General features: G+C 36.5%; 1 protein-coding gene across 2 annotated transcripts in view; it reads right to left on the reverse strand.

The window, feature by feature from the left end:
* The window catches only part of FNIP1 (folliculin interacting protein 1), a 117,106-nt gene that overhangs the window by 8,615 nt on the left and 94,789 nt on the right, over nt 1-13,702 (reverse strand). For both annotated transcript variants that reach the window (XM_019756042.2, XM_019756043.2), the window contains one exon: nt 285-482. In XM_019756042.2, the coding sequence (XP_019611601.1) occupies nt 285-482 (198 nt within the window). The remainder of the gene's footprint in view (nt 1-284; nt 483-13,702) is intronic.

Below are 13,702 nucleotides of genomic sequence, written 5' to 3' on the forward strand. Positions count from 1 at the left end.
GTCTCTCTCTTCCTCTTCTAATAACGCCATTAATTCTGCCCTGGGGGGCCCCACCTTCATGACCTAAACCAACCCTAATTACCTTCCAAAGGCCCATCTCCAAATAATATCGCACTGGAGGTTAGGGCTTCAACGTATGGATTTTAGGGGAACACAAAACTTCAGTCCATAACACCTTCTTTCAGGAAAACAATGAAGCTAACAGCAATACATATGCACATACTAAACAGCGTTTAGTCACCTATCAGAGTGCTCAAAGTAATTTAAGCCTCACACATACTTACAAAATTTGGAGACAAGTTATGTTTATAAAGCTGAAGAGTGGAATGAAGCAGATTGGAAACAAGAGTGGAAACCAGTACTTCCTTTCCCAATTTATTATCTGTCACTCGTCTCTGGCTACTGGCCACTTGAACAGTCCATTTATCCATATCTGCTATAATACAGACAGCTTCTGCTATTGGTTCATCCAACACTGGATGCTGGAAAGAAAAGAAGAATTAATCTTATGATAAGCAAATGAAGTTTTCAAAGTTAATGCTAATGGAATGAGGCAATGAAGATATACTCAACAAAAACAGAATAAAAGAATATTAAATTCTGAAAGCTACTGCCAAAGAATCCTTGACAGTTGAGGATGGAATAGTTAATTAACTTAATAACTAATATCCCAAGATATCTTATGGAAATCATTTCTAGATCGAGATTCATTATAAGAACTTTGTACTCTTTAAACCAGAACTTAACTTTCACTGGTCTTTTGGTCATTCATTCATTCAACAAATTTATTGAGTGCTAACTATGGTGCCAGGAAATTGAAAAAAATGTATTTTATCTTGAAAGAGCTAAAATTTTTAAAAATAGATAGGATAGAAACTCACATGAACAAGTCAATGGTGAGGTTCTGTACTAACTAACCCAGCCTGTCAGGCATTAAACTGCTTGAGCACCTCGGGGGCTAGTCCTTCATTATGTGAAGTACTTTGCTGACTGTGTGCAGTACGTTTCTCTGTTTTACCCAGATGTGTATCCAGGGTGCGGCTATAGTCGCATAATAGTTACAAAGGAGACAAATCCACTAATATGGAAAATGGAGAAAAAAGGTCACCACATACATACACACACACACACACACACACACACACTACCCATTTACATTTTTTAAAAATCAGATCTATATCTAAATGAAAATGTGTAGAAAAAAGAAGGGAAATACTCAAATCACCTATTTATCATGAAGATCTCTGTGAAGAAGTACGGAATATTAAGAAGTTGAAGAAGGATTTCTTCTTTTTGCTTTGTATATCTTTATATTGTTTTAATTTCTATCACAAGCATTTACCTAAATGACACTTTTATAATTAGAAAATTTAATGCAAAAGGAAAAAATATTTTTAACTCCCATATACTGATAAAAGGACCACAGGCACATGGCTGTGCCCTGGGCTTTCCCAGGTTTACATACAAAGACCAACAATGACAATACATAGCACCACTATCAGAAAGAGGTGATGGCCTACAATGCTCAACACTTCAGCAGCTTCCTGTATTTGGAAAGGTAAGGAGGTTTTCAACACTGGCCATATACATCAGCAGCAATAAGACTGAGATTAAAAACTATAATTTAAAATACTTAAACCCAATGGGACTTTTTCCTTTCTAGCTTTTACTGTTATTGGAATTTCATAGCTAAGAATGTAAGTTTGCTCCTGGATAAACCTGTGTTTGGTACCCTCAAAGGATATCCTTTTGCCCAGTTAATGAACAACCACTTTGAATAAAGCTTTTTACTCGATGCTAAGGAAATGAAGACATTGGAGCTCATGGTCTTGTGAGGGAGATAAAAATAAATATGCCAGGCTATAAAAAGACATATGTTATGTCATAAAGACATATGTCAGAAGACATATGTGAAGACAGATGAAATAGGAATCAAGTGCTGGTGTAGCAGAAGAGGGCAACAGTCGGTTCTGTGTGACTGGGCATTTCACTGTGGAAGGGACACAGGGCTATGACACTGAAGTATGGATAGGATTTTGCTGGTGATAAACAGAAAAGGAATTTGGATAATTCTGTAAGAGGAAATATCATGAGAAGACTCAGAGATAGAAATAGATACGTGAACCAAATTTGTGGAAAATGATATTGAGAAGTGTGGGAAGAAGATAATGGCAAAGAAAAAGCCTGAAAAGATACATTGTGAAGACTTTCCATGGAACTCTAAACTTCACATTTGTTTTTATAAAATAGTACTCAAATATTTCTTATTCAGTTCCTATGAAGGCTATAACGTTTTTCTATCCATCATCTTCATTACTGAAATATAATTTTGGAAACGGTGTATCTTACATTTTTAAGAAACAAGGTAATAATGAACATGTATTTTAATGTAAGTACCTCTATGTTTATAAAAGAAAAATAAGACAGGAGGCATGATCAAATATCCAAAGTGGAAGAATAACAAACTGTTAAAGGCAGATACTACTGCTAAAAGCACTGGGCATCTTTAGGAGATGAGAATTATGAAGGGGATCCATCTATTATCCTCACAAGGAAATGCCTAAACAGATTATGGAGAAACTGCTATGAACTATACCTTGTTTAAAGGGTTACAAACCATTATAGGAAGTAACTTTATAGCTCCTCAATCAAAAGGCAGGTGGCTAATATTTTAGAAGGTTTATCAAACAAAAATATTTATAAAATCCATGGTTTGTTTGTTTTTCTTCAAATTTTTGAAAACAAAAAGGGAAATGGCCCCAAATCAGTAGTCTGCCAAGAGAAAAGGGTTTAATTCCAAGTTTGAGGTCAGAAATAATTCAAATCAACTCACTTTAGGAGTTGTTAAAAAAACCGGGGAGGGGGGATAGGGGGGAGGAAGGGATCGTGCCAGTCGTTCATTTTAAAATTACTTGTTCTCAATCAATGAATTGTCATATGCCATATTCTAATCTGATAAAGTTTCAACTTAACCAATCTCACTCTCACCATCAACTTCTGGAAAAACAGCCTACATCTAATGGCAGCATATTCTTAACTGAGACTTTATAGTGGTCTCCTCCACAATCTTCACTAAATTTTATCCAGCTTCAGATACTTGCAAGTCACAAAATGGGAAGTATATGTAAGTGAGAGAGAAATAGTGAATCTAAAGCTTTATTTTTCTTAAAACTTCTTCTCTTGAGTTCCGTAACATTTACAATAAAAATTCATCCAAACTCTTACCAGCATTTTTTTTTCTCAGGAATTTCAAAAATCACAATAGTATCATACTCATAAATTCCCAAATCGTCAAGTGATCTCCTCACTAGTGAATACTTACTCCCTTATCTCTGTTACAAAACCTAATTTTTCAGTGCCTGCTAGGTACTGAAACATGGCCTGGCAAATTGCACTTTTAAACTCAAAATGTACCAAGTCAACTCCAGTGAATTTTCCTCAAAACTAGCCAGTTTTCTTTAATTAGCTTTCTAAAAAACAAAAATGAGATCCCCAGTGTTGCAGAGGGAATAGGCCTCAGGGACAATACAAATTGCTGTTCAAACTGGCATAATCTTTTGGAGAAGAAATTAAGCAACATGCATCAACAACATGAAAATAACGCTAACCTTAAAAACTGGCCAGTAACTTCATTTCTGGGTTATCTAGCTTAAAGAAAGAATCTAAAATTCATAAAACATAGCAACAATATCTGTGTTATTTATAATGGTAAAAGGAAGAAAACTTCTTTTAAAAGTTGAGCAAGAGAGAATAAAGAACGCAGAAATAAACCTATGTATATATGCTCAATTTATGACAAAGGAGCCAAGAATACACAATGGAGAAAGGATAATCTCTTCAATAAATGGTTTTGGGAAAATTAAACAGCCACCTACAAAAGAAAGAAACTGGACTCAGATCTTACACCATACACAAAAAATCAACTCAAAATAGATTAAAGATATGAACATAAGACCTGAAATGATGAAACTCCTAGAAGAGAACACAGGGAGTAAGCTCCTTTAACATCCATCTTGGCAATGATTTCTTGAATTTGTCACCAACAGCAAAGGCAAAACCAAACTAAACTAAAAGGCTTCTGCACAGCAAACGAAACCATCGGCAGAAAAGGCAACCCACAGAATGGAAGAAAATATTTGCAAACCATATATCTGATAAGGGGTTAATATCCAAAATAGGTAAGAAACTCATACAACTCAATAGCAAAAGAAAAAAACATCTCATTAAAAAATGGATAAAAGAATTGAATAGGCATTTTTCCAAAGAACACATATAGATAGCCAACATGCACATGAAAAGATGCTCAACGTCACTAATCATCAGGGAAATGAAAATCAAACCACAACACACCTGTTAGAATGGTTATTATAAAAAAGACAAGAGATAACAAGTGTTGGAGAGGGAATGGAGAAAAGGGAACCCTTGTGAATTGTTGGTGGGAATGTAAATTGGTGCAGCCAACTACGGAAAACAATATGGAGGTTCCTGAAAAAATTAAAAACAGAACTACCAGACAAACCAGCAATACCACTTCCGGGTACACAGCCAAAGGAAATTAAAACAGGATGTCAAAAAGGTATCTGTATGTTAACTGAAGCATTATTCACAATAGTCAAGATATGAAAACAACCTAAATGTCTACCAACAGACGAATGGATAAAGAAGATTGGGATGTATGTACATCTACACACACACACACACACACACACACACACACACACACACACAATGAAATATTATTCAGCCGTGAGAAAAAAAGGAAATCCTGCCATGTGCAACAACAGGGATGAACTTGAGGGTATTATGCTAAGTGAAATAAGTCAAATAAAGAAAGACAAATACTATATAATATCTCTTATATGTGGAATTAGAAAAACTCATAGACACAGAGAACAGATTTGTGGTTGACAGACGTGGGATGGGGGTAGGGGATACGGGTGAATGTGGTCAAAAGGTACAAACTTCCAGTTATGAGATAAATAAGTTCTGCAGATGTAATGTACAGCATGGAGACTATACTTAACAATACTGTATTGTATATTCAAAAGTTGCTAAGAGAGTAGCTCTTAAAAGTTCACATCACAAAAAAAACAATCTGTAACTATATGAGGTGATGGATAACTAAATTTATTGTGGTGATCATATTACAATATATGAATACATCAAATCATTATGTTGTACACCTTAAACTAATAAAATGTTATATAGAAATACCATATATACATATATAGTGTACATATATACACACAGACACGTTTTATATATATGTATAGTACATATAAAAATATATGTTGGAGGAGGTGAGGAAAAATGGCGGCGTGAGGTGAGCCTCTGTAAAGCTCCCCTGCAATTTACAATGAATCGAACAACAAAAACTCCACAAAGGACTCCCTGCACAGCAGACATGCAAGATGAAGAGGCCCACTACCGACTGAAATCACCTACAGGTAGGAGATTCAAGTGAGCAGGAGAGGAGGGAAGGGAGAAGTGCGGAGACGGAGCCGCGGGGGCACAGGACACAGACCTAGCTCAGTGCACCGAGCTCGCTGCATCCCGGAGCTACCGCAAGTGCGGGAGAGGGAAGAACTCGAACTGCTAGGGCTCCGCTTGTGGCCCACAAGGCTGAGGGGACAGCATATAAGACGGCTGAACCCAACGCTCACGGCAGAGACCTCGGAGCAAAGACTGAGGGAAGAAGGCTGAAAACGGTGGTTTAAGCCCTCACTGCCGAGCAGAGAACAGAAGCCTTAGGCACTGAGACTAGCCGCCCCCTCCCTACCCTCCCAGAGCTCACCCCGCCCCCACCTGCCCGGTGCTAGAAGCAAAACAGTAGCAGTGTCAGATCAAAAGAACAGAATATTTGCTGTTCTGAGAACTGTGGACTGCAGACACAGATTCGCAACCCAACTAGTTCCAGCAAAGGGGAGGGAGCTGTGGAAGCAGAACCAGTTTTGGTGGCGGTCGCCGCCATTGCTCTGGGCCACCTCTCACAACTCACCCCGCCCCTGACCCCACCTATCAGGGCGGATCCCTGCAGAAGTAAACAGAACTGCTGAGACATACGGCTCTGAATCTGGAGCTGGAAGAGCTTTGAACATCAAAAGCTCTCCGCATACCCACCGGACACTGCGCCCTGTGACCTAGATGAACTATTAACAGAGGAGAAGCCCGTCTCCCAGGGGATCCCCCCATTGTGTGAGAAGATGGAACAGTGCAGAGAAAACATAGCACTACCGTGTGGGAGAAGAAAAATAAGCTGCAGTCGGAGAAAAAATAAAACATTCTACCAACAAGTCCTGGAAAACAAAGAAAGACCGCTTCCTATCAACCTGTTGCAGAAGTCACTCCTGTAGATGTCTAGGAAGAGAAATAGTAAACCAGTAATTGCCATGAATAACCAAGGCAACAAGATAGCTCAGAAAGAAAGTGAAAAATCTCCAGAAAAGGCACTTAAAGATAGAGAAATATGTGACTTAAATGACAGAGAATTCAAGATTGCAGTTCTGAAAAAACTCAACGAGATGCAAGAAAACACAGATAGGCAGTTAAATGAACTCAGAAACACAATCAAAAAACAGCATGAGCCTTTTACGAAAGAGATTGAAATTTTAAAAAAGAACCAAATAGAATTTCTGGAGATTAAGAACTCAATAGAAGAAATTAAGAATGAAATAACCAGCTTAGGTAGTAGAGTTGACCAGATGGAGGAAAGAATCAGTGATATCGAAGATAGAAACCTGGAAATGACACAGATGGAAGAAGAGAGAGACTTGAGACTTAAAAGAAATGAAAGAACTCTACAAGAACTTTCTGACTCCATCAGAAAGAGCAATATAAGAATAATGGGCATACCAGAAGGAGAAGAAAGAGAGAAGGGAACAGAGAATATATTCAAACAAATTGTCGATGAGAACTTCCCAAATTTGTGGACAGAACTGGACCCTCGAATCCAAGAAGCAAATAGAACACCTAGTTACCTCAATCCCAACAGGCCTTCTCCAAGGCACATTGTATTGAAGCTGTCTAAAATCAACGACAAAGAAAGAATCCTCAAGGCAGCCAGGGAAAAGAAGGCGGTAACTTACAAAGGAAAGCCCATTAGATTATCATCAGATTTTTCAGCAGAAACTCTACAAGCCAGGAGGGAGTGGAACCAAATATTCAAACTATTGAAAGAGAGAAATCATGAGCCAAGAATAATATATCCAGCAAAGATATCCTTTAGATATGAAGGAGGAATAAAGACCTTTCCAGACATACAGAAGCTGAGGATATTTTCTAATACACGACCTGCACTACAAGAAATACTAAAGAAGGCTATTCGACCACCATCAACAACAGGGACAATTTGGTGGCAACCAAAACATAAAAAGGGGAGAGTAAAGGCCTGAACCGAATATGGGAATGGAGAAAGTAAGCGTGCTGAAGAAAATGGAATACTCTAAATATCAAACTTTCTTTTACATAAACTTAAGGGTAACCACTCAAAAAAATCCAGAACTGAAATATATACTGAAATAAAAGAAGAAACAGAGGAAACATCATAGAATACCACCACACAGAAATAATAGACAACAACAAAAGGCAAAGAAACAATGGAGACACAGCCTTACCAGAAAACTAAAGATAGAATGACAGGAAATCCTCACATATCAATAATCACCCTAAATGTAAATGGACTGAACTCACCAATAAAAAGGCACAGAGTAGCAGATTGGATCAAAATACTAAACCCAACCATATGCTGTCTCCAAGAGACACATCTCAGCTACAAGGACAAGCATAGACTCAAAGTGAAAGGGTGGAAATTGACACTCCAAGCAAATGGTACCCAGAGAAAATCAGGTGTAGCCATAATGATATCAGATGAAACAGACTTCAAGGTGAAAAAGATAACAAGAGACAAAGATGGACATTTCATAATGGTGAAGGGGACTATACAACAAGAAGACATAACAGTCATCAATATTTATGCCCCCAATCAGGGAGCAACGAAATATACCAAGTAACTACTAACAGTACTAAAGGTAGAAATTGACCAAAACACAATTATACTAGGGGACTTAAATACATCATTGACAGCTATGGATAGATCATCCAAACAGAAAATAAATAACGAAATAGCAGCCCTAAATGACACATTAGATGAAATGGACATAATTGACATTTATAGAGCACTTCATCCTAAAACTTCAGACTATACATTCTTTTCTAGTGTACATGGAACATTCTCAAGGATAGACCATATATTGGGACATAAAATCAGTCTCAACAAATTTAAGAAGATTGAAATCATACCTTGCATATTCTCCGATCACAAGGCTTTGAAATTGGATATCAACTGCAAAAAGAAAGCGGAAAAAAACACAAATACATGGAGATTAAACAACATACTTTTAAAGAATGACTGGGTCAAAGAAGAAGTTAGAAGAGAGATCAAAAGATACATAGAAACAAATGACAATGAAAATACATCCTACCAAAATTTTTGGGATGCAGCGAAAGCAGTTTTAAGAGGGAAATTTATCTCATTACAGGCCTATCTCAAGAAACAAGAAAACTCCCAAATAAATAACCTCATGTTACACCTTAAAGAACTCGAAAAAGAAGAACAAGTAAAACCCAAGGTCAGCAGAAGAAAGGAAATAACAAAAATTAGAGCAGAACTAAATGAAATAGAGAACAAAACGACAATAGAAAAAATTAATATGACAAAGAGCTGGTTCTCTGAAAAAATTAACAAAAATTGACAAACCCTTGGCTAGACTCACTAAGATAAAAAGAGAGAAGACACTAATTAACAAAATCAGAAACGAAAAAGAGGAAGTTATCACGGATGCCACAGAAATACAAAGGATCATCCAAGAATACTATGAAGGACTATATGCTACCAAATTCAACAACCTAGAAGAAATGGACAAGTTCTTAGAAACATACATATAGCCTTCCAAGGCTGAACCATGAAGAACTGGAAAATCTAAACAGACTGATCACCAGTAATGAAACTGAATCAGTCATCCAAAACCTTCCCAAAAGCAAAAGTCTGGGACCAGATGGCTTCACTAGTGAATTCTACCAAACCTTCAAAGAGGATCTAATACCAATCCTGCTCAAACTCTTCCAAAAATTGAAGAAGAGACAATACTCCCTAACTCATTTAATGAGGCCAACATTACCCTGATACCAAAACCTGGTAAGGACAGCACAAAAAAAGAAAACTACAGACCAATATCTCTGATGAATACCGATGCAAAAATCCTAAATAAAATTCTAGCAAATCGAATACAACAATGCATTTAAAAGATTATTCATCACGACCAAATGGGGTTCATCCCCGGGGCACAAGGATGGTTCAACATCCGCAAATCCATCAATGTGATACATCACATAAACAAAATAAAGGACAAAAATCATATGATTATATCAATTGATGCAGAAAAAGCATTTGACAAGATACAACATCCATTTATGATTAAAACACTTAATAAAATGGGTATAGAAGGAAAATACCTTAACATAATAAAGGCCATATATGACAAGCCCTCTGCTAATCTCATAATTAATGGTGAAAAACTGAAGCCCTTTGCTCTACGTTCAGGAACACGACAGGGCTGTCCCCTATCACCTCTGCTTTTCAACATAGTGTTGGAAGTCCTTGCCAGAGCAATCAGGCAAGAGAAAGAAATAAAAGGCATCCAAATTGGGAATGAAGAAGTTAAATTATCACTCTTTGCAGATGACATGATGCTATATATAGAAAACCCTAAAGACTCCACCAAAAAGCTATTAGAAATAATCAACAAATACAGTAAAGTTGCTGGCTACAAAATCAACGTACAAAAGTCCATTGCTTTCCTATATACTAACAATGAAATCTCAGAAAAAGAAATACAAAAAACAATTCCTTTTGCAATTGCAGCAAAAAGAATAAAATACCTAGGAATAAACTTAACCAAGGATGTGAAAGACCTATATGCTGAAAACTATAAGACATTTTGAAAGAAATTGAAGAAGACACAAAGAAATGGAAAGACATTCCGTGCTCATGGATTGGAAGAATCAACATAGTTAAAATGGCCATATTACCCAAAGCAATATACAGATTCAATGCAATCCCCATCAAAATCCCAATGGCATATTTTAAAGAAATAGAACAAAAAATCATCAGATTTGTTTGGAACCACAAAAGACCCCGAACAGCCAAAGCGATCTTAAGAAAAAAGAACAACACTGGAGGTGTCCCACTTCCAGACTTTGGCTTGTACTACAGGGCTACAATAATCAAAACAGCATGGTATTGGCAGAAAAACAGACACATAGACCAATGGAATAGAATTGAGAACCCAGAAATAAAACCACATAAATATGGACAGATAATTTTTGACAAAGAAACTAAAAACATTGGAAGAAAGACAGCCTCTTCAATAAATGGTGCTGGGAGAATTGGATAGCCACATGCAAAAGAATGAAACTGGACTGCTGTTTGTCACCATGTACCAAAGTTAATTCAAAATGGATCAAAGACTTAAGCATAAGACCTGACACGATAAACTGCATAGAAGAAAACATAGGTACTAAACTTATGGACCTTGGGGTCAAAGAGCATTTTATGAATTTGACTCCAAAGGCAATGGAAGTAAAAGCTAAAATAAACGAATGGGACTATATGAAACTTAAAAGCTTCTGCACAGCAAAAGAATCCATCGACAAAATAAAGAGGCCACCAACTGAATGGGAGAAGATTTTTGCAAACAGTGCCTCCGATAAGGGGCTAATATCCAGAATATACAAGGAACTCATGCAACTCAACAACAAAAAAACAAACAACCCAAGTGAAAAATGGGCAGAGGTTCTGAAGAGACATTTCTCCAAGGAGGATACACAAATGGCAAATAGACATATGAAAAAATGCTCAACATCACTAATCATCAGAGAAATGCAAATAAAAACCACAATGAGATATCACCTCACCCCAGTCAGAATGGCTATCATCAACAAGACAAATAGTAACAAGTGTTGGAGAGGCTGTGGAGAAAAAGGAACGCTCATACACTGTTGGTGGGAATGCAGACTGGTGCAGCCGTTATGGAAGGCAGTGTGGAGGTTCCTCAAAAAATTACAAATAGAATTGCCATACCCAGCAATCCCTCTCCTGGGTATCTACCCAAAAAATCTGAAAACATTTATACATAAAGACACGTGTGCTCCAATGTTCATTGCAGCTTTGTTTACGGTGGCCAAGACATGGAAACAACCAAAATGTCCTTCGATAGATGAATGGATAAAGAAGTTGTGGTATATATACACAATGGAATACTATTCGGAGGTAAGAAAAGATGATATAGGAACATTTGTGACAACATGGATGGATCTTGAGAGTGTAATGCTGAGCGAAATAAGTCAGACAGAAAAAGCAGAGAACCATGTGATTTCACTGATATGTGGTATATAAACCAAAAACAACAAAAGAACAAGACAAACAAATGAGAAACAGAAACTCATAGACACAGACAATAGTTTAGTGGTTACCAGAGGGTAAGGGAGGTGGGGGGTGGGAGATGAGGGTAAGGGGGATCAAATATATGGTGATGGAAGGAGAACTGACTCTGGATGGTGAACACACAATGGGATTTATAGATGATGTAATACAGAATTGTACACCTGAAATCTATGTAATTTTACTAACGATTGTCACTCCCAATAAATTTAAATATATATATATATATGTTTATATATAAAAATTAAATTTTAGTGTTGTAATGACATAGTAGGGAAATTATAGTAAATATAGATAAAAACAAAGTTTGTAAAGAAAACTTATCAAAACTATATTCTGGGGAGCCAAAAAAATATATATACAAGTGGACACTTTGGTCAACATTGCTCAAACAGTAATTCGCTGTAGTCAGAAGTGTCTGAACGCTGATGGTAACCACTTTGAGCACCTCTTGTAATTGCAGAAGTCAAACATGACTTGTATTCATCTTTTGTTATCAGTATATATTGTGTATCATAATTTTAATAGTTTTTCCTTTCCTAAAATGTGTACACATTTTTTTGACATCCTCTCTCTCTCTCTATATATATATATTATATACCCTCTGTATATAGTATATATAAAAATGTATATGCATATATTACTATATACTATATATAAGGCCTCAATTTTATATACGTGTATGGTGTGTATAAACACACATACACATACATACATAGACAATAGTAATGATGACAAAAAGATACAAGGCACAGAGTGCCTAATATATATAGAACACCACACAGTAAAAGTCTGGAATATAAACAGTATCGCCTTCATTATCGGCAAAGAAACTGAGGCTGTATTAGATTAAATATCTTGTCTTAGGACACATAGGTAGTAAGAGGCCGAGCCTGGGCTTTGTGAAATGCCACATACTGCATAATGACTGGAAGAAATTTTTATATTAAGAATGGCTGCCACTGAATGTAGACTTAGAAAAATCCGTTTTTAGCTTTTGACACATTTTAACATTTTATAAAGTAAACACATATTGATTTGGTAGTAAGAACAATGACACTTTCTCAGAAACTTGAGAAAAAAACAAAAGACACTCCATTAATATAGTTCAGAAGAATAAGATGGTATCTTTTTTAAAAAGTACTATCCTCATTACTTGTGTCTTAAAAGGTTCCTCCATGCTTTTTTCCATGTATGCACATTAAAATAGTTCTCAGGTTAATATAATGATGATAAATTTTTAAGTATGCAATAACTAAAACCACTAAAAATAAACATACATGAATAAGAAAAAATGACTGAAAAAATGAGAAATTCAACAACCTGTTAGTGCTGAGATTAAGGTTGGTTATTTTACTTTTCATTGTTTCAAAATTTTCTGTAATACTGCTTTGATAATAAATATCTTCTTATAAATAAAAATATGAGAGGGAAAGACTTTTAGAAACCCAGTTACTACAACAGAGGGCAGAAGACAAAAAAACTCATCCTCCTTACCATAGCAATAGAACTCCAAGAGCAGAACTGGGACCACTAATATAAGTCTCTCAAATTTTGCAATGCCAGTTTTACTATTTGTGTCTGTATTAACCTTCGTCCATCTGTTTCAGAGACAGCATGGCACAGGAGCTTAAGAACAGGCAGATAAGGACTGATTTCTAGCTCTGCCATTCCCTATCCATGTAACTTAAAAACCTCTCCATGCTATACCTGAAATATAGGAGTGATAATAATGAGTACCTCAAAGGATTATCATAAGATTAAGTGAGGCATTACATTTAAGTGACATAGTAAGGCCACAAAAAATACTAAGTGCTTATTGTTATTACTCCTCCTCCAATAATTAGCAGGTGGAAACCCTTCACACCAAAATGCTTTGTCTTCAATAGGAGACAGTAACCCCCTCCAATGCCAGGCTTTCAGAGAACACCAAGGAACACTGTATGTGGTAATGGGTACAGATGAAGAAAAAAGACTAAATGACTAAGATCAGACGTAAAGAAGGACAAGAGGGCACAGAAAGCATTAGAGGGACCCACACGGGATTTCCTAACCAAGTAATTCAAGAAATACTGAGCACTACGTTCGGCACTGGGAGGACAGAAGTGAAAAAAAACAGATATGGTTCCTTCAGCCTGAAGGACAAATACCGTTGGCCGATGTAAATTCCTTCCTATGAAGCATTAAATTACCTATTATTATCTT

Source organism: Rhinolophus sinicus, linkage group LG10 (genome assembly GCF_036562045.2).
Source record: "Rhinolophus sinicus isolate RSC01 linkage group LG10, ASM3656204v1, whole genome shotgun sequence".
In the NCBI taxonomy this organism is placed as follows: domain Eukaryota; kingdom Metazoa; phylum Chordata; class Mammalia; order Chiroptera; family Rhinolophidae; genus Rhinolophus; species Rhinolophus sinicus.